Raw genomic sequence first — 21,226 nt, 5'->3', positions numbered from 1 at the left:
TTACATTGACATGTATTAGGAATTTGCTGCTGTGTGTCAGTCAGGGCACATATATCAGTGATCAGCTTGTCTTGAACACTAAGTGCAGTGCTGGTAAGCGATAAAGTGCAAGATCATAACAAGGCAGACCGTGAGGTCAAGCGTCCATCTTATTACACAAACCAGCAGCTTATTTTAACTTTATTGAAATCTTGTAATCGGTGTTTTGAGCTTTAAATTGCAAACTATAAAATTCAGATTTATTTGTTACATGTACATCAAAAGACACAGTGAAATGTGTTGTTTGTGTTAATAGCGAAGACTGTCCGAGGGTGCGCTAAGGGCAGCCTGTAAGAGTCATCATACATTCTGGTGCGAAGATAGCATATCCACAATGTTCATCATAGAAACATGGAAAATAGCTGCAGGAGTAGGCCATTCGGCCCTTCGAGCCTGCACTGCCATTCAGTATGATCATGGCTGATCATCTAACTCAGAATCCTGTACCTGCCTTCTCTCCATACCCCCTGATCCCTTTAGCCACAAGGGCCATATCTAATTCCCTCTTAAATATAGCCAATGAACTGCCCTCAACTGTTTCCTGTGGCAGAGAATTCCACAGATTCACCACTCTGTGTGAAGAAGTTTTTCCTAATCTCGGTCCTAAAAGGCTTCTCCTTTATCCTCAAACTGTGACCCCTCGTTCTGGACTTCCCCAACATCAGGAACAATCTTCCTGCATCTAGCCTGTCCAATCCCTTTAGAATTTTATACGTTTCAATCAGATCCCCCCTCAATCTTCTAAATTCCAGAGAGTATAAGCCTAGTCGATCCAGTCTTTCATCATATGAAAGTCCTGCCATCCCAGGAATCAATCTGGTGAACCTTCTTTATACTCCCTCTATGGCAGGAATGTCTTTCCTCAGATTAGGGGACCAAAACTGCACACAATACTCCAGGTGTGGTCTCACCGAGGCCTTGTACAACTGCAGTAGTACCTCCCTGCTCCTGTACTCGAATCCTCTTGCTATGAACGCCAGCATACCATTCACCTTTTTCACTGCCTTCTGTACCTGCATGCCCACTTTCAATGACTGGTGTACAATGACACCCAGGTCTCGTTGCACCTCCCCTTTTCCTAATCGGCCACCATTCAGATAATAATCTGTTTTCCTGTTCTTGCCACCAAAGTGGATAACCTCAGATTTATCCACATTAAATTGCAACTGCCATGAATTTGCCCACTCACCTAACCTATCCAAGTCACCTTGCATCCTCTTAGCATCCTATTATCAGTGATAATAAAAACTATTCAGGAGCATAGTTAATAGAATGCGATTTACTAAAGAGAGTTTGTGTTCATTTCTAGCTGGAAGATGATATTGTGGCGAGACCGAATTATTTAAGCACAATGAAGAACTTTGCACTGCAGCAACCATCGGGGGAGTGGATGATCCTGGAATTTTCCCAGCTTGGATTTATTGGTAAACTCCCAGAAATTTCCATGCTTTCCATTCTGCTCCTACACTACAAGATGAAACTCAGAATGACGACCTCAGTGAAACCAATGCTATTTTTAACCTTTGCAGCCTGGAACCACAAGCTTCAGTCCCCTGACTGAATTTGTTTATTCTAGCTCAGAGACCAATTAAACCAGAGGGTCTTCTTATTCTGCTCAGTTTCCCCACCCTCTCACATTCACTCAGTATTTTCAGCTAGACCCTTAATTGCTAATTTAGTTAGAACATAGACCAGCACAGCACAGTACAACTCATTGGACCTATGATGATGTACCAGTCTTTTGGCCTATTCTAATATCAATCTAATCCTTCCCTAGCACATAACCCTCTATTTTTCTATCATCCATGTGTCTATCTAAGAGACTCTTAAATGTCCCGAATGTACCTGCCTCTATCACCACACCTAGTAGGGTGTTCCCACACCCACCACTCTCTGTGTAAAAAACACTTATCTCTGACATCTCCCCTATACTTCCCTTCAATCTCCTTAAAATTATAGCCCCTTGTGTTAGCCATTTCCGCCCTGGGAATTTCAAAAGTCATTCCCGTTCCTCCTCTTTGTGACGTCAAAGAGCTGCATAACTGTGAAGATGTATATCCTTATTCATGAAGACTAAAACTAATTCTGGTGACTTGATGGTGGGTTAGTAAAAGCACAGCACTTGTGTGGAGTGATTTCAAGTAGCTGCATGACTCTCTGGCTCTTTATAATTATAGTGAGACATCCCTATAGTTTGTTCCCCCCTCACACATGCTGCTTGACCTGTTCAGAATTTTGCTATTGGGTTAAAGTTTGTTCATATCCTTCTCAGAAATTGAATAGTTCAGTTTAAAAACCAAGTAGGCTATCCATGGTAAGTAATTTTAGATCTAGGAAAATCTATGCATGTAACATCTTTCAGATCAAATAGCTTCTGGTTAAGATGGCACTACCGAAGGCATGCAAAAGCTTACTGGCAGTTCAAAAGGCAAGGAATTCGACTAAAAACATTACTAATAACACCTTCAGCCTGTCTAGACCCAGACTGAATCGTTGGGCGGTGGCATCTAGGCCCAGTGCATTATGCTGCGCTGGGGCCTGAGTTCTAATGTGCGGTATGATCCACTTCATTAATTTAAATGCTGGTCCACATAGATGGGAAAGACAGGGTGTTAAGATCAGAGGCGAGAGTCGGGCGGATTTCGTTCTCCTGTGATGTTCACTTCTCTCACCTTGGTGCGAGACTGCCTCCGGCTGCTGTGCTTTGTGTCTGAGAGCTTTGTGGCGGTTTGCCCTGTTAATATTATGAACTGATACCAAGGCTTTGGGCCTACTCCAGGGATTTCGATCTAAGGACTCAATTGGTTTGGAATCCTGTTGCTCACTTGTATTGTTGGCATGATTTGTGTTTTTTTTTGTCTCATCCTCTGCGCATTAGGTGTTAGCCTTTGTTTTTTTTAAATTCCATTCTTTCGGGCATCTTGCTTTGTGGCTGCCTATAAGCAGACAAATCTGAAGGTTGTATAATTTATACGTTCTTTGATAATAAATGTACTTTGAATCTCTCTGGGCAGATGGGGCTCATCATCTGTGGTTATTATTATCAGCTTATTTAGGAGAAGGAAAACTCTGGTCTCAAACCTCCACTGCCTTGTGGCTGTGCACTGATGGGGATGGCTTTGGGAGTAAACCCTGAGACAGAATCCAGAACCGGAGACCCCAAGGCAATCCTACGTTGAGTTCAATGCTCACTAGAAACTCCTAGTTTAGTTGGTCTATTTTGTTAGATTAGTCTATATATAATATTTGTATCTTGTAAGATTGGGAGGTTTAATATCCATGTGTTAACTGGGTTTATACTTATATAGGATAATTACAACAATGTAATCCCAATAACTTTGTATGATGACTCTGTTATGTTAATCTTTATCATTACAATACCAATAAAAAGGTTGAAAAAGAAAAAAAAAGAAACTCCTGCGACATTGCTGGTGCCAAACTGTATCAGCCTCTACTGTTCCTTTAGATTCATCAGCCACGTGGAGAAGGGGAACCTACTACATGGGCAACAGACATCAAAGTTGCTAGTGAATGCAGCAGGCCAGGCAGCATCTCTAGGAAGAGGCACAGTCGACGTTTCAGGCCGAGACCCTTCATCAGGACCTGACAAAGGGTGTCGGCCTGAAACATCAACTGTACCTCTTCCTAGAGATGCTGCCTGGCCTGCTGCATTCACCAGCAACTTTGATGTGTGTTGCTTGAATTTCCAGCATCTGCAGAATTCCTGTTGTTTACATGGGCAACAGCTTGGTCTCCATATCGTACCACCCTGGCTTGCATTCCCTCATTGAGAGGTTGCACAACCTGGGCCTCTGTACCCGTCTCCAATTGGTTCCTCGACTTCCTAACCAGAAAACCACAACCTGTGCAGATTGGTGATAACATCTCCTCCTTGCTGATGATCAACACTGGTGCACCTCAGGGATGTGTGCTTGACCATTGCTCTACTCTCTATATACTCATGACTGTGTGGCTGGGCATAGCTCAAATGTCATCTATAAATTTGCTGATAATACAACCATTATTGGTAGAATCTCAGATGATGACGAGAGGGCGTACAGGAGTGAGATATGCCAACTAGTGGAGTGGTGTCACAGCAACAACCTGGCACTCAACGTCTGTAAGACGAAAGAGGTGATTGTGGACTTCAGGAAGGGTAAGTCAAAAGAACACATACCAATCCTCATAGAGGGATCAGAAGTGGAGACAGTGAGAAGTTTCAAGTCCCTGGGTGTCAAGATCTCTGAGGATCTAACCTGGTCCCTGCAGTTAGAAAGAAGGCAAGACATTGACTATACTTCATTAGGAGTTTGAAGAGATTTGGTATGTCAACAAATACACTCAAAAACTTCTATAGATGTACCGTGGAGAGCATTCTGACAGACTGCATCACTGTCTGGTATGGGGGTCGGGGGCGGGGGGGCGGCTACTGCACAGGACCAAATGAAGCTGCAGAGGGTTGTAAATTTAGTCAGCTACAAAGTACCCAGGACGTCTTCCAGGAGCGGTGTCTCAGAAAGGCAGCGTCCATTATTAAGGACCTCCAGCACCCAGGGCATGCCCTTTTCTCACTGTTACCATCAGGTAGGAGGTACAGAAGCCTGAAGGCACAGAGTCAGCAATTCAGGAACAGCTTCTTCCCCTCTGCCATCTGATTCCTAAATGGACATTGAACCCATGAACACTACCTCACTTTTTAAATATATACTATTTCTGGTTTTTTGCACTATTTTTAATCTATTCAATATACATATACTGTAATTGATATATTTATTTTTTAATTATTTTTTTCTTCTATATTATGTATTGCATTGAGCTGTTGCTGCTGCTAAATTAACAAATTTCACGACACATGCGGGTGATAATAAACCTGATTCTGATTCTGCATGCTGGTTTGCGTATCACATAGAAAGCTAGGACGCAATAGCATTTTGTGTGTGTTGCTCCAGGTTTCCAGCAACTGCACAATCTCTTGTATATGCAAATAATGCACTTCACTGTATGTGTGTTCACTTCCCTGGGTGTCCAGTACTGCCCAGGGTACCCCAGTTGTGAGCTAATCAGTGATCGATGGCATTGACCTCCCACATCATGAAGACCCTGGAGAGATTTGTTCTGGAGCTGCTCCAGCCTTTGGTCAGGCCACACTTAGATCCCTTCCAGTTCACCTACCAGCCCCGACTAGGAGTTGAGGATGCCATCGTCTACCTGCTGAACCGTGTCTACGCCCACCTGGACAAGCCAGCGAGCACTGTGAGGGTCATGTTTTTTGACTTCTCCAGTGTGTTCAACACCATCCGCCTTGCTCTGCTGGGGGAGAAGCTGACAGCGATGCAGGTGGATGCTTTCCTGGTGTCATGGATTCTTGATTACCTGACTGGCAGACCGCAGTACATGTGCTTGCAACACTGTGTGTCTGACAGAGTGATCAGCAGCACTAGGGCTCCACAGGGGACTGTCTTGTCTCCCTTTCTCTTCAACATTTACAGCTCGGACTTCAACTACTGCACAGAGTCTTGTCATCTTCAGAAGTTTTCAGATGACTCTGCCACAGTTGGATGCATCAACAAGGGAGATGAGGTTGAGTACGGGGCTACTGTAGGAAACTTTGTCACATGGTGTGAGCAGAATTATCTGCAGCTTAATGTGAAAAAGACTAAGGAGTTGGTGGTAGACCTGAGGAGAGCTAAGGTACCGGTGACCCCTGTTTTCATCCAGGGGGTCAGTGTGGACATGGTGGAGGATTACAAATACCTGGGGATACGAATTGACAATAAACTGGACTGGTCAAAGAACACTGAGGCTGTCTACAAGAAGGGTCAGAGCCGTCTCTACTTCCTGAGGAGACTGAGGTCCTTTAACATCTGCCGGATGATGCTGAGGATGTTCTACGAGTCTGTGGTGGCCAGTGCTATCATGTTTGCTGTTGTGTGCTGGGGCAGCAGGCTGAGGGTAGCAGACACCAAGAGAATCAACAAACTCATTCATAAGGCCAGTGATGTTGTGGGGATGGAACTGGACTCTCTGATGGTGGTGTCTGAAAAGAGGATGCTGTCCAAGTTGCATGCCATCTTGGTCAATGTCTCCCACCCACTACATAATGTACTGGGTGGGCACAGGAATACATTCAGCCAGAGACTCATTCCTCCAAGATGCAGCACAGAGCGTCATAGGAAGTCATTCCTGCCTGTGGCCATCAAACTTTACAACTTCTCCCTTGGAGGGTCAGACACCCTGAGCCGATAGGCTGGTCTGGACTTATTTCATAATTTACTGGCATAATTTACATATTACTATTTAACTATTTATGGTTCTATGACTATTTGTTACTTATGGTGCATCTGTAACGAAAACCAATTTCCCCCGGGATCAATAAAGTATGACTATGACCATGACTTCATAAAGCTTATTGATCAGTCACTACCAGAGAGACTGTGAAGCAACAGACAAAATACTGTAGGCATTCAGCAGATCAGGCAGCATCTGTGGAGGGTAATGCACAGTCGAAGTTTCGGGCCAAGATCCTTTATCAGAGTTGGTTGTGTAAGCCAGCGCTGATAAAGAGAGTAACAGAAATGTGCTGTGTTAGCAACAGCCAGACGTGGGTCGCTTTGTTCTGCTGTGTGGTCACAGTTTGACCACTGTACATTTGATTGTTTCTGTTTTTTGCTGACAGCTTCTCTTGCATTCACCCACTCAAAAGCTTTTTGCCTCGGCACATTATATGTTTGGAAAGATTTATGGAGTTGTTCTTATCTCTGTGTGAACACAGCCTGAAGTCGTGTAATTAGGAACAAGCAACTGACAGTCCCTTGTGCTAGTCGGATCATGTAATTGAATTTGCTTTATTAACTTTCCTAACATCCTTCCTTGCCCAGAGTTCCACTGTTCAATATTTGAATTTTATCACAGAGAGAGAAGAATAAATATTATCTTTTACATACAGTGAAGTGCATTATCTTTTGAACCATACAGTGAGGTCCATTATTTGCATATATAGACAATAGACAGTAGGTGCAGGAGTAGGCTATTCGGCCCTTCGAGCCAGCATCGCCATTCACTGTGATATACAAACAACACATTCCGAGGATATGACTCTTCAGTGGGCAGTCCCAGGGAGGGTTGGGCATCGGGCTAGTAAGCCATCCCGTAAAAGCCCAGAGCTACAGAAATGCCAGTAGAAGCTCCAAAGACCTCATTCCTGGGAGAGGAAGGAAACACCAAGAAGATGGTGGTCTACACCTGGAGACAATGTGAAAGACTGGCCCAGGACAGAGGACTCTGGGGAGTTACTGTCAGCGGCCTATACCCCAGTCAAGGTGATGAGGCTTAAGAAGAAGAAGAAGACAGTTCGAGGATGTGCTGGAGGTAACTCACAGGGTTACTGTACTTTTGGTGACCACACAGCATACTTACACTAACCAGTACATCTTTGGAATATGGGTGGAAACCCACGATGTCACGGGGAGAACGTACAAACTCCTTACAGACAGCGGTGGGTATTTAACTCCCTAATGCTGGCACTGTAAAGTGTTACACTGGCTGCTGCACTACTGGTGGGTCTGCTTAGACTCTGGGATTATTAATTATGACGCAAGTGATACACAGGTCCATGTAATTTCACCTTGCAAAGTCTTCACTCAGTGAAGCAAAAGGAACGAAGTGGGCACAGCCTCAGAATAGAGAGACATCCATTTAGAGTGGATGTGGAGAGGATGTTTCCTGTGGTGGGGGAGTCTGGAGGAAGATGGCACCAGCGACCAGGGGCGGCATCCTCCAGACAGTTCATAAAACCACTTCTTTCACTTCTTGTACATCTTTTTCTTTCATATGTGGTTCTGCTACTGTTGGAGCCTGTGAACTACATTTTGATGTTGTGTTTTTGGACTGATTGAGCGATCTGGTGCTTTGCTGTCTCCGAGAGGGTTCCCTGAGGCATGCGGCCTGGAGACTAAAAAGCCTGGAGGTGGGGCACGAACCATCTCCATGCTTCTTAGATGAGACTGCATGTCTCACTGGTCACGCTGATTAAAGTAACAAGAAAGATTGAAATCATCGAGGTGAGTGTGGAAGGCGAGGAGATGTTCAGCATTGTCTACCAGCCTCTTGCTTGCTGCTCCCAGAGGAAGGTCCCTGCATTTGGATGGACTCACTTTCCCTTAATGCTGTCCGAGGATGGTGCCAGAGTTTTGAGTCTCAGGCAAGGTTTAATTAACAGGGTCTGTGAATGGGACTCAGTAGTTCATGTTATGAATTGTTTCTCATTTCTGGTCGCTCCTTTTTTTGTTCCTGTTTTGGGCCATTTTGAATCGGGGTGGCAGACTCTGTTGTTGAGAAAGCATACGGTGCATTGGCCTTCATCGGTCGTGGTATTGAGTTTAAGAGCCGTAAAGTAATGTTACAGCTATATAGGACCCTGGTCAGATAACGAACACTGATCTGAACTGAATATACCTGGACTCTTTGGATTTTGTCTTTTATACTCTGCGTTTTTCATTCTTCTTTTGTTGTCGTTTGTGCGATTTTTTTTTGCACATGTGAGGTGTTTGATGTTTTTCTTTGGGTTCCATAATTTTCTTTATTTCATAGCTGTCTGTGGGAAGACAAATCTCAGGGTTGTATACTGCATACATAGTTCGATAATAAATGTACTTTGAATCTTTGTCTAGGAGCAGAGGGCACAGTCTCAGAATAGAAAGACATCCATTTAGAACAGGGATGAGGAGTAGATGTTTACTGTAGTGGGGGAATCTAGGACTAGAGGGCACAGCCTCAGATTTGAGGAATGTCCATTTAGAACAGAGAAGGGGGGAATTTCTGTGGTGAATATATGGAATTCATTGCCACGGACAACTGTAGAGGCCAAGTCATTGGGTATATTTAAAGTGGAGCTTGATAGGTTCTTGATTAGACAGGTTACAGGGAGAAGGCTGGAGAATGGGGTTGAGAGGGATAATAAATCAGCCATGATGTAATGGTGGAACAGATTCTGATAGGATGCAAAATTGGGCTGAGAAGTGGCAGATGGAGTTCAACCCAGAGAAGTGTGAGGTGGTTCATTTTAGTAGGTCAAATATGATGGCAGATTATAGTATTAATGGTAAGACTCTTGGCAGTGTGGAGGGTCAGAGGGATCTTGGGGTCCAAGTCCATAGGACACTCAAAGCTGCTGCACAGGTTGACGCTGTGGTTGAGAAAGCATACAGTGTATTGGCCTTCATCAGTCGTGGGATTGAGTTTAAAAGCCGAGAAGTAATGTTACAGCTATATAGGACCTGGTCAGACCCCACTTGGAGTACTGTACTCAGTTCTGGTCGTCTCACTATAGGAAGGATGTGGAAATCATAGAAAGGGTGCAGAGGAATTTTTACAAGGATGTTGCCTGGATTGGGGAGCATACTTTATGAGAATAGGTTGACTGAACTCGGCCTTTTTTCCTTGGAACAATGGAGGATGAGAGGTGACCTGATAGAGGTCAACAAGATAATGAGAGGCATTGATCATGTGGATAATCAGAGGCTTTTTCCCAGGACTGAAGAGACTAGCACAAGAGGGCACAGTTTTAAGGTGCTTGGAAGCAGGTACAGAGGAAATGTCAGGGGTAAGTTTTTTTACACAGAGAGTGGTGAGTGCGTGGAATGGGCTGCCGGCAACGGTGGTGGAGGTGGAAACGATAGGATCTTTTAAGAGACACCTGGACAGGTTCATGGATCTCAGAAAAATAGAAGGCTATGAGTAACCTTAGGTAATTTCTAATGTAAGGACATGTTCAGTACAGCTTTGTGGGCTGAAGGGCCTGTATTGTCCTGTAGGTTTTCTATGTTTCTATGTCTTGTGGCCTTAAAGAGCACTGGTTTTGAAGGACATCCTTCAGAAAGTGAAATATGTATCGTTTGAACACATTCAGGCAAAACCAAGCTTTAATCAGATCACATCCTCCTCTTATTTTGAGATGCTAATCTTACTTGTCGCCAAGATTAGTGTCAAAGCTATTTTATATTTTCATAACTTTTGAAAGCAGTGAACAGCTGCTGTAAATTCCTACAACGCGACTCCAGCTGTTCACACAACATTATTACAATTTTTTGTTTTATATCAGGAACATTTTGCATCAGTAAGAGCCTTAAAGTCTACAGAGAGACAGATTGATCAAGCTGTAGCCATGCAATTTTCACTTCAGAGCTTGCCTTAGTTCAACAAGATCTCTGGCCAGAACCCCACGGGAGTGATGGAGTGGAGCATGATAGGACAGGGTACAAAGACAAAGAGAGTATAGGGGATATTAAATGGGATCTTCAAATATACAGAGGCTAAGGGGAGATCTGATAGATTATGAGGGGCATAGATAGAGTAGACAGATAATATCTTTTCTAAGGGTTGAAATGTCTAATACCAGAGGGCACGTATTTAATGTGAGAGGGGGTAATTTCAAAGGAGATGAGCGGGGTAATTTTTTTTTACTCAGAGAGTGATGGGTGCCTGGAATGTGCTGCCCGGGGTGGTGGTAGAGACAGATACATTAGGGATTTTTAAGAGACATGAACGTGAGGGAAATGGAAGGATATGGATATTGTGTAGGCAGAAGAGATTGGTTTAGTTGACCATTTGATTAATAATTTATTGACTTGGCACATCATTGTGGGTTGAAGGGCCTGTTCCTGTGCTGTACTGTTGTGTGTTCTATGAACCCTTATAGTAGAGGTATCTGCTCAGTGGCCACTTTATTAGGTACTTGAGTGGAACCCAGTGTGGTCTTCTCTTGCTGTAGTCCATCCACTTCAAGGTTTGGTGTTTTGTGTTTCAGAAATGCTGTACTGCACACCTCTAGTGTAACTCATGGATATTTGAGTTACTATTGCGTTCCTGTCAATTTGAACCAGTCTACCCATTCTCCCACAAAACTGCTGTTCACTAGATATTTTTTGTTTTTCACACTATTCATTGTAAACCTTAGAAGCTGTTGTGTGTGAAAATCCCAGGAGATCTGCAGTTTCTGAGCGACTCAAACCACCCCATCTAGAACAACAATAATTCCACAGTCCAAGTTACTTACATCACATTTCTTCCCTGTTCTGATGTGTGATCTGAACAACAACTGAACTTCTGACCATGTCTGCATGCATGTCGACATTGAAACACACAAGGATGTGCTGGGGGCAGCTGGCAAGTGTCGCCGTATCGCATGCCACAACTTGTTAACCCTAACCCGTATGTCTTGTGGACGATACCCAAACCCTCAGTGGAGCCATGTGGCCACGGAAAGAACGTACAGACTCCTTTCAGACGGTGGCAGAATTGAACCCGGATCGCTGGCACAACCGAGTGTGAAAATACAGAAATCGCAAGAGTCTGCAGAATCTAGAACAGCACACTGCTGGAGGAAGTCAGCTGGTTGTATCTGTGTGGGGAGTGGACTTGATGACATTTCTGAGTATGAAACCTTGCATCAGGATTTGTGGAGGAGAGGGACGATAGTTAGTATAAAGCGGAGAGGGGGAGTGGTGAGATCAGGGGAAGTGGACGATAGGTGGACCATGAAAGTATGAAGGACAGTGGGCAGGTCGACCAAGCCAGCCATTGCTTAAGTGGAATGATAAGGCTGTTTCTTCATATTAGAGATACATAACTGAACCAGGCCCTTCCGGCCCACCAAGCCACAATGCCCAGCCACCCACCGATTTAACCCTAGCCTAATCACAGGACAATTTACCATGGCCAATTAACCTACTAACCAGTATGTCTATGACCTGCGGGAAGAACCCGGAGCACTCGGAGGAAACTCACATGCACACGGGGAGGATGTACAAGCTTCCTTACAGTGGACACCAGAGTTGAATTCTGAACTCTGAAACCTCGAGCTGTAGAAGCTCTATGCTACCATGATGTGTGGTAAACAATTTTTAGACAATCTGACTGTGTTAAACACAGCCAGCAGTGGTGATTCAACTTTGAGACACCATCCCCTTCTGTCTTGACTCGAGTGTCCACAGAATCATCAGGAAAAGGCCACTGGAAAGTGCGGCACAGATTCGTTGCGGATATGCAGGGCTAAGTGAGGACTGCGTTAACACAATTGCAGCTCTGTAACTGTTTTGGCAGCTGCAGTGTGCCTCAGCAGGCAGCTATTCAGGCGACCAGCAATTTATTTCTGCTGAGTTGGATGCAGCACATTTTTGTTCCCTGCTCCAACAGCAACTGTGTGCTGAGCCACATTCAAATTGGAACAAGCCTGGCAGAAGGTTGCCTTGTCTCAGAGTCACAGCTTGTGTCCTTGTTTGCCTTTTACTGGAGGTAGTGGTGGGCAGGGATTTGGGGATCGCTGGCACAGGTGAGGATCTGGAGAATGGAAATGGAGCCACTGCCACTGGTGTCTCAAAGTTCAAAGTAAATTTATTATCAAAGTGCGTATTTGCCACCATCTACCACCCTGAGATTCATTTTCTTGCAGAGAATCATAGTAGAGCAAAGAAGTACAGTAGCTGGGTTGCTGGCAGTGCAGCTTGGTGGGCCAGACACATCTGTTACGCTCTGTATCTCTCAATCAATCAATCAATAAATAAATAATTAAGGAAAGAACTAGAAAAATTCCACAAGAAGACTGACAAACATTGTGCAAAAGAAGACAAACTGTGCAAATACAAAAAAAACAAATTATAATAAGTAAATGCAAACATGAGGAAATCTGCAGATGCCGGAATTTCAAGCAACACACATAAAAGTTGCTGGTGAACGCAGCAGGCCAGGCAGCATCTCTAGGAAGAGGTACAGTTGATGTTTTGGGCCGAGACCCTCTGTCAGGACTAACTGAAAGAAGAGATAGTAAGAGATTTGAAAGTGGGAGGGGGAGGGGGAGAGCTGAAATGATAGGAGAAGACAGGAGGGGGAGGGATGGAGCTAAGAGCTGGAAAGTTGATTGGCAAAAGGGACATGAGAGGATCATGCGACGGACAGGAGGCCTAGGGAGAAAAAAAAGGGGAGGAGGGGAAGCCCAGAGGATGGGCAAGGGGTATAGTGAGAGGGACAGAGGGATCAACTTTCCAGCTCTTAGCTCCATCCCTCCCCCTCCTGTTTTCTATCATTTTGGATCTCCCCCTCCCCCTCCCACTTTCAAATGTCTTACTATCTCTTCTTTCAGTTAGTCCTGATAAAGGGTCTCAGCCCGAAACATCGACTGTACCTCTTCCTATAGATGCTGCCTGGCCTGCTGCGTTCACCAGCAACTTTTGTATGTCTTAAATAATAAGTAAATAATTTCTCTTCTGAACATTACCAGTTTCGGAACAAAGTTTCACAGTATAATTTATGTTCTGTGTGTTGTCCATATCTATTAACCTGTGATGCTCCTGCAAGCAAATTTTTCATCAAAATCATGTTTTTTTTAAATCACTGGCTTGTATGAGATGAAATTTATTGTTTGCGATGACAGTAAGGTGGAAAGATGTAAAATTATTGTAGGTTACCAAAATAAACATAGTGCAAAAGAAAGATTTACAAGGAAGTGTTCATTGGTTCATGGACGTTCATAAATCTGATAGTGGAAGGGAAGAAGCTATTCCTGAACCATTAAGTGTGGGTCTTCAGGCTCCTGTACCTCCTCCCAATGGTAGGAATGAGAAGAGGGCATGTCCCGAATGATGAGGATCCTTAGTGATGGATCCTCATTACTAAGGGCATGGCCTCGTGAAGATGCCCTTAATAGTGGGGAGGCTAGTGCCCGTGATGGAGCTGGCTGAGTCTACAGCCCTCTGCAGTTTGTTCTGATCCTATGCATTGCTGCACTGGAGCCTCCATACCAGATAGCGATGTAACCATTAGGAATGCTCTCCTCTCAGTATTAACAGAAGCTTGCAAGAGTCTTTGATGACATACCAAGTCCTCTTAAACTCTTAATGATGTAGAGCCGCTGGCTTGTCTTCTTTGTCATTGCATCAATATGTTGGACTCAATAGATCCTCTGAGGTGTTGACACCCAGGAGCTGCTCATCCTTTCTACTGCTGCCCTCTTGAAGAGGACTGTGTGTGTTCTCCCAACTTTTCCCTTCCTGAAGTCCACGATTCGTTCCTCATTGCTAAAACGTGCTATATACCAGGTGCCCTGGCCCAAGATAGATATTCCGAGATCCCCAGTTAGTCTTTGAACACTGAATGTATTTCTACTTTTGTGTCCATGTGTTGTTACTCCTCTCACCCAGGACAATCTCTAGGCTGCCCCTACCCCCGCCCCTTCCTGTCCTTGTCCCTTTCACACTGAAATGTTTCCTGTTCTCTCTCAAATTGGTTGCATGCTATATCCCCAGGCAATCTCTTGCTTAGTAAAGCAATTACGTTTCCACAGCACATCACTGTCCTCCTCCAGCGCTCACGACCCAGGCAGCCTGTTGAATTTTACATTGTGTCAAGCACTTTACAACCAAAATTATTGATAGTCCTCGGATAGAGATGTCTGTCCATACTCAGAAGTTGTGTAACATTAATTACAAATGTGTACTCTAAAAATAAACCTCTTGTTGCATTTGTTCTCTCTATGTTAACAGTAGGATTTAATAGTGTTTTAATTCACATTTTTAGGAAAGATGTTCAAATCACTGGACCTAAGCATGATTGTGGAGTTTATCCTGATGTTCTACAAGGACAAGCCCATAGATTGGCTGCTTGATCACATTCTCTGGGTTAAAGTGTGTAACCCAGAAAAAGATGCAGTAAGTGTGATATTGATGTTTTCAATTACATTCACATTTCTGTTTTACAACTTCCTTGCCTACTGTACCTTCCCACAATCTGACCTGCAGTCTTTTTCCCAAGGTGGGTGAATCAAGGCTTGAGGGCATAGGTTTAAGGTGGGAGGGGAAAGGTTTAACAGGAACCTGACCGGCAAAGTCTTCATGGGATGGCGAGTGTCTGGAGTGTGCATCCAAAGGTGGTGGTTGAGGCAGGTACATTAACATCATTTAGAAGACACTTGGACAGGTATGTGAATCGGAAAAGTTTAGAGCGATATGGGCCTAATGAGAGCAAATAGATGCCTGGAATGTGCTGCCGGAGGTGGTGGTAGTGGAGGCAAACACAATAGAAGTTTTTAAGAGGCTCTTAGGTAGGCACGTGAATGGGGAGAGAAGGGGGGCATATGGATATTGTGTAGGCAGAAGGGATTATTTAGTTAGGCTAAGTAAGGACTCACATCTGTAGATCCCTCAAAGTTACAGTGCAAGGTGATGGGATGGCTAAGAAAGCATATCATATGTTGGCCTTTATTAGTCGGGGTTTGAGTTCAAGGGCCGTGAGGTAATGTTGCAGCTCTATGAAACTCTGGTCAGACCACACTTGGGGTATTGTATTCAGTTCTGGTTGCCTCAATATAGGAAGGACATTGAAACTTTAGAAAGGATCCAGATGAGATTTACTAGGATGCTGCCTGGATTAGAGAGCATGCCTTATGAGGATAGGTTGAGTGAGTTAGGACTTTGCTATGTGGAGCGAAGAGGGGTGAGAAGTGACTTGATAGAGGTGTACAAGATGATAAGAGGCATTGCTGGAGATTCTTTCCCAGGGTAGAAATGGCTATGAAAGGAGGGCATAATTTTAAAGTTTTTGAAGGAAATTACATGGGAAATGTCGGGTAGTTTTTTTACAGAGTAGTGGGTGTGTAGAGCACACTGCCAGGGGTGGTAGTAGAGGCAGATACATTAGGAACATTTAAGAGACTCTTGGATAGGCACATGGAGATAGTAAAATGGAGTGTTAAGTGAGTGGGAAGGGTTAGATTGATCTTAGAGTAGGTTAAAAGGTCAGCACAACATGGTAGGCTGAAGGGCCTGTACTGTGTTATACTGTTCTATGTTCTATGTTGGCATTCAATTAGTAGTTTAATTAGTTTGGTGCAACTCCATGAGCTGAAGGGTCTGTTTATGCACTGTTCTTTGTAAATGGGGTCAATTTAGATGGGTGTCATGGTCAAGGTGAAGGGGCTTGCTGTATGACTCTCTGACCATTACATCATAACAGTCCACGTCCCCATCAATGCCAGTTCCCGGGGGGGGGGGGGGCGGTCTATGGCCAACCACAGACCTCACTGTGTAAACTTGCCAGATGTTCTCCCCTGAAGGACAACGGTGAACCTGATGGATTTTGATGACAATCTGGTACCTAAATGCAGCACACACAAAATGCTGGAGGAACTCAATAGTCCAGGCAGTATCTGTGGAGGGGAATAAACATTCGACATTTCAGGCCAAGACTCTTCAACAGATCTGGAAAGGAAGGGGGCAGAAGACAGAAAAAGAAGCTGGTGAGAGCGGAAGGAGTACAAACTGGCAGGTGATAGGGGAGACCAAGTGAGGGGGAAGGAGGAGGGGAGAGGTGAAGAGGTAAAGAGCTGGAAAAGAAACTAATAGGAGAAAACAGTGGACCATGGAAGAAAGGGAAGGAGGAGGAGAACCAGAATGGGGAATGGAAGAATAGGGAAGGAAGGAGGGGGAGAGTATAAGGTCCTGTTGAAGAGTCTCGGCCTGAAGCGTTGACCATTTATTCATTTCTATCCATGCTGCCTGACCTGCTGAGTTCCTCCAGCACATTGTGTGTGTTGCTCTGGATTTCCAGCATCTGCAGAATCCCTTGTGTTTGTGTTTAATAGCATTATTGTTGAGAGATGATGTGTGCTTTTAACAAGTTAGCATCCAAAATGTGATGAATTTTTCTTGATCAAGTTGACAACTGACTCCCTGAGGTAGTTTGATTTTGGGTTTCTGCTGCACTGTTAGGAAGTCTCAGTGTAGTGAGTGCAAGGAATGATTAATGGTGCTGTGAGTGTTGTGGTGGGGAGTTGCCGCAGGAATTTTTATCTGTTCGATTTTCCCCTGTGTACAATCCCTCATTTACCCATGTTAGGTCAGCAAACTCAATGAGATGTGAACTAATAGGAGCCCTGTGCCTTCAAACACTTCAAAGTATAACGATTGCTGTTAAGGATGCCCTGATCCTTTATACACAGGATATCAAGGGAGATGGAGGCAGGGTGGCAGCCTGAAGACACACACTCAATGTGTGCAATTTGTTGTTTAGCAGTAGCAGTACTTTCCAATGCATAATAATGTTTCAGGAACAGCTTCTTCCCCTTTAGAACATAGAACATAGAATAGTACAGCACAGTACAGTACTTTGGCTCACAATGTTGTGCTGACCCTCAAACCCTGCCTCCCATATAACCCCCCACCTTAAATTCCTCCATATACCTGTCTAGTAGTTTCTTAAACTTCACGAGTGTACCTGCCTCCACCACTGACTCAGGCAGTGCATTCCACACACCAACCACTCTCTGAGTAAAAACCTTCCTCTAATATCCCCCTTGACCTTCCCACCCGTTACCTTAGAGCCATGTCCTCTTGTATTGAGCAGTGGTGCCCTGGGGAAGAGGAACTGGCTGTCCACTCTATCTATTCCTCTTATTGTCTTTGCCATCAGGTTTCTGAATGGACATTGAACCCACAAACACTACCTCACTACTGTTTTCCTTTCTTTTTGCATTACTTATTTAATATAACTTATTTATTTATTTATTTATTGTAATTTATAGATTTTTAAATTTTATGCATTGCAATGCACTGCTGCTGCAAAACAACAAATCACACGACATATACCAGTGTTATTAAACTTGATTCTGATACTGATATTTTTATGCAGTGTATTATTGTCATCTGGAACACGCTGCTGAAAGGTAATCGTAAGCTCTGAGGGAAATATTGAAAGGCCTAGATAGAATGGATGTGGGGAGGATGTTTCCTTTATTGGGGGAATCTATGACCAGAGGGCAAAGGCTCAGAATAGAGGGACGTCCATTTAGAACGGAGATGAGGAATTTCTTTAGCTAGAGAGTAGCGAATCTATGGAATTCATTATCACAGGCAGCTGTGGACGTCAAGGCTTTATGTATATTTAAGACAGAGGTTGATAGATTCTTGATTGGTCAGAGCATGAAGATATACAGGGGGAAGGCAGGAGATTGGGATGAAATGGTAGGGCAGACTCAATGCGCCAAATTCCTAATTCTGTTCCTATATCTTATGGTTTTATGGGAAGATTCAAAAGGGATTTAAATAAATGATTGAAGAAGAAATAAGTTTATACAGCTTTGAGGGGAATGACGGGATATTGAAAGGCCTAGATAGAATGGATGTGGAAAGGGTGTTTCCTATAGTGGGGGAGTGTAGGACCAGAGGGCACAGCCTCAGAATAGAGAGACAAACCATTTAGAACAAAGATGAGGTGGAATTTCTTTTGCCAGAGGATAGTGAATCTATGGAATTCATTGTCACAGACTGATGTGGAGGCCAGTTCACTGAGTACATTTAAAATGAACGTTGATATATTATTGAGGTCAAAGGTTACAAGGAGAAGGCTGGAGAATGAATGAACTATTCAGAGGGATAATAATCCCACTGCTGCCCATAAGGATATTGTATGTTTTCCTTGTGACACGTGAGTTTGCTCCATGTGCTCTGGTTTCCTCCTACAGTCTAAAGACAGTGGTGGTAGGTTAATTGGGCATTGTAAATTGTTCTGTGATTAGACTAGGCTTAAATCGAGGGATTGCTAGGCGGCACAGTACCAAGGGCTAGAAGGGCCTATTCCATTCTGTATTTCAATAAATAAAATCAGTCACGATGGAATCATGGAGCAGACTGAATGGGCCAAATGGCCTGATTCTGCTCCTATGTCTTATGGTTTTTATGATCTAAGAGTGGGATGAATTAAAGACTTCTTTCCAAGAGCTAAGACTAGTGTGGTGGGCTATTTGTTAATCAGTTTATTTATGTCACATGTATGAGGTAGAGTGAAAAGCTTTTGTTTGTGTGCTATCCTGACAGATTCCATATGTCAGTCAGTACATTGAGGTAGTTAACATAGAACATAGAATAGTACAGCACAGTACAGGCCCTTCAGCCCACAATGTTGTGCCGACCCTCAAACCCTGCCTCCCATATAAGCCCCCACCTTAAATTCCTCCAGAAGTTCAGAAGGAAAAGCAATCACAGAATGAAGGATATAGTGTTACAGTTACAGAGAAAATGCCATGCAGGCAGACAGGGTGCAAGGGCCAAAGTAGATGTAGACTGAGAGGTAGGAGTTCACATTTATCATTTATTTATTATTTAGCGATACAGCATAGTAACAGGCCCTTCTGCCCAACAAACCCACCCTGCCAATTACACACTTCACCAACTAATCCATACATCTTTGGAATGTGGGAGGAAACCCATATGGTCACAGAGAGAATGTGTAAACACCTTACAGACAGCAGCGGGAATTAAACCTCTGTCGCTTGTGGTATAATAACATTAATCACTATGCTACTGTGTCACCCATAAATACAAGAGTCTGATACCAGTGGAATATTCACTGTCCCTAAGCCTGGTGGTATGTGTTCTCCAGCTTTTGTGTTAGTTTCCTTTACTGAATGAGTCTGATTCTGTGAGAAGCAAGAGACTGGGTTCATCTTAAACACCAGCGATTCTGCAGATGAGATTTGCTCTATTTGTCCCATTTACATTGAATATGAAGTGAAATGCGTCATTTTGCATCAATAACCAAGACAGTCCAGCCCACAAGTGTTGCCACACTTCTGACGACATGCCCAGAACTTACTTACCCTAACCCGTACGACTTTGAACTCTGATCACTGGTTGCTTGTGCTGTAGAACATTTTGCTAATGATCCTGGTGACTGTCCAGCACAAACGCATCTTTCCTATAACATATAGTACACAATTTCTGCAATGTTCTGCCTAATAATTCTTCCTACATCCAGTGTCAGCCAACAGCTGATTAATTGTGCTGGCCGTGTAGAGCAATCTTTTTATAGAGCCAGTGATCACCGGTTCGATTCCCACCACTGTCCATAAGGAGTTTGTACATTCTCCCCAGAACTGTGTGGGTTTGCTCCGGGTGCTCCAGTTTCCTCCCACATTCCAAAGGCATGCTGATTAGGATTAGTAAATTGTGGGTATGTTACGACGAGTGATTGATAAGTTTGTGGCCCAAGGTAGAAGGAGTCAATTTTAGAAAACCTAGCATATTTATTTTTCAACATAGTCCCCTCCTACATGTACACACTTAGTCCAGCGGTCGTGGAGCATACGGATCCCTTCTTTATAGAAGTGGTCCACAGCCGGGGTGATTGATAAGTTCATGGCCTAAGGTGAGATGAGTTATTAAATTCAAACTTTCTGCATTGTCACTCAAAGAGTTGAACTGCATGTGCATGTAACGAGAGTGTCTTGGACCTCCGGGTGGTCCACAGCAGGGGCGATTGATAAGTTTGTGGCCTAAGGTCGAAGGAAATGAGTTATACAGCTCTCGTTACATGCATGTTCAGTTCAACTCTTTGAGTGAAAATGCAGAAAGTTTGAAGTTAATAACTCATCTCCTTCTACCTTAGGCCATGAACTTATCAATCACCCCTGCTGTGGACCACTTTCTGGAGGTCCAAGACGCCGACTTCTACAAAGAAGGGATCCATATGCTCCATGACCACTGGACTAAGTGTGTAAATGTAGGAAAAATAAATGTGCTAGGTTTTCTAAAATTGAGTCCTACCTTAGGCCACAAACTTATCAATCACCCCTCGTATGTTGATGCCAGAAGCAAGGCAACACTTGCAGGCTTCCCCCAGCACAATCTTTGCCAGTTGATTTGACACATTTCACTATGTGTTTTGAGGTACATGTAACAAATAAAACTATGCTGCAGGGCTGTCTCTGTGTGGGCAACAAGGGCAGCATCGTCTGCGAAGAATAGCTCTTGGATGAGTTGCTCTAATGTCTTGGTGTGGGACTGTAGTCACCTCAGGTTGAACAGGCTGCCATCGGTGCGGTATCGGATGTAAACACCGTCCTCGTCATCAAGGTCTTCTATGGCCCTTTCGAGCATCATGCTGAAGAAGATGGTGAAGAGAGTTGGCGCGAGGACGCAGCCTTGCTTTACTCTGTTGCCTATTGGGAAGGGTTCTGAGAGGTCGTTGTTGTGTCTGACTTGGCCATGCTGATCTTCACTTAGCTGGATGACCATGCTGAGGAACTTTGGGGGCATCCCAGACATTCCATGATTTGCCACAGACCTTCCCTGCTCATGGTGTCAAACACTTTGGCAGGGTCGACAAACGTCATGTACAATCCCTTACTCTGTTCCCTACATTT

The 21,226-nt window shown here is 44.0% G+C and overlaps 1 protein-coding gene across 1 annotated transcript in view; it reads left to right on the top strand.

The window, feature by feature from the left end:
• Positions 1–21,226, top strand: part of mgat4b (alpha-1,3-mannosyl-glycoprotein 4-beta-N-acetylglucosaminyltransferase B) — a 340,217-nt gene that overhangs the window by 237,053 nt on the left and 81,938 nt on the right. The window contains exons 8-9 of the mRNA XM_063053065.1: positions 1,349–1,463; positions 14,608–14,738. Of these exons, the coding sequence (XP_062909135.1) occupies positions 1,349–1,463; positions 14,608–14,738 (246 nt within the window). The remainder of the gene's footprint in view (positions 1–1,348; positions 1,464–14,607; positions 14,739–21,226) is intronic.

The sequence above is a fragment of the Mobula hypostoma genome, chromosome 7 (genome assembly GCF_963921235.1).
Source record: "Mobula hypostoma chromosome 7, sMobHyp1.1, whole genome shotgun sequence".
Classification (NCBI taxonomy): domain Eukaryota; kingdom Metazoa; phylum Chordata; class Chondrichthyes; order Myliobatiformes; family Myliobatidae; genus Mobula; species Mobula hypostoma.
This window is presented reverse-complemented; position numbering and strand designations above follow the sequence as displayed.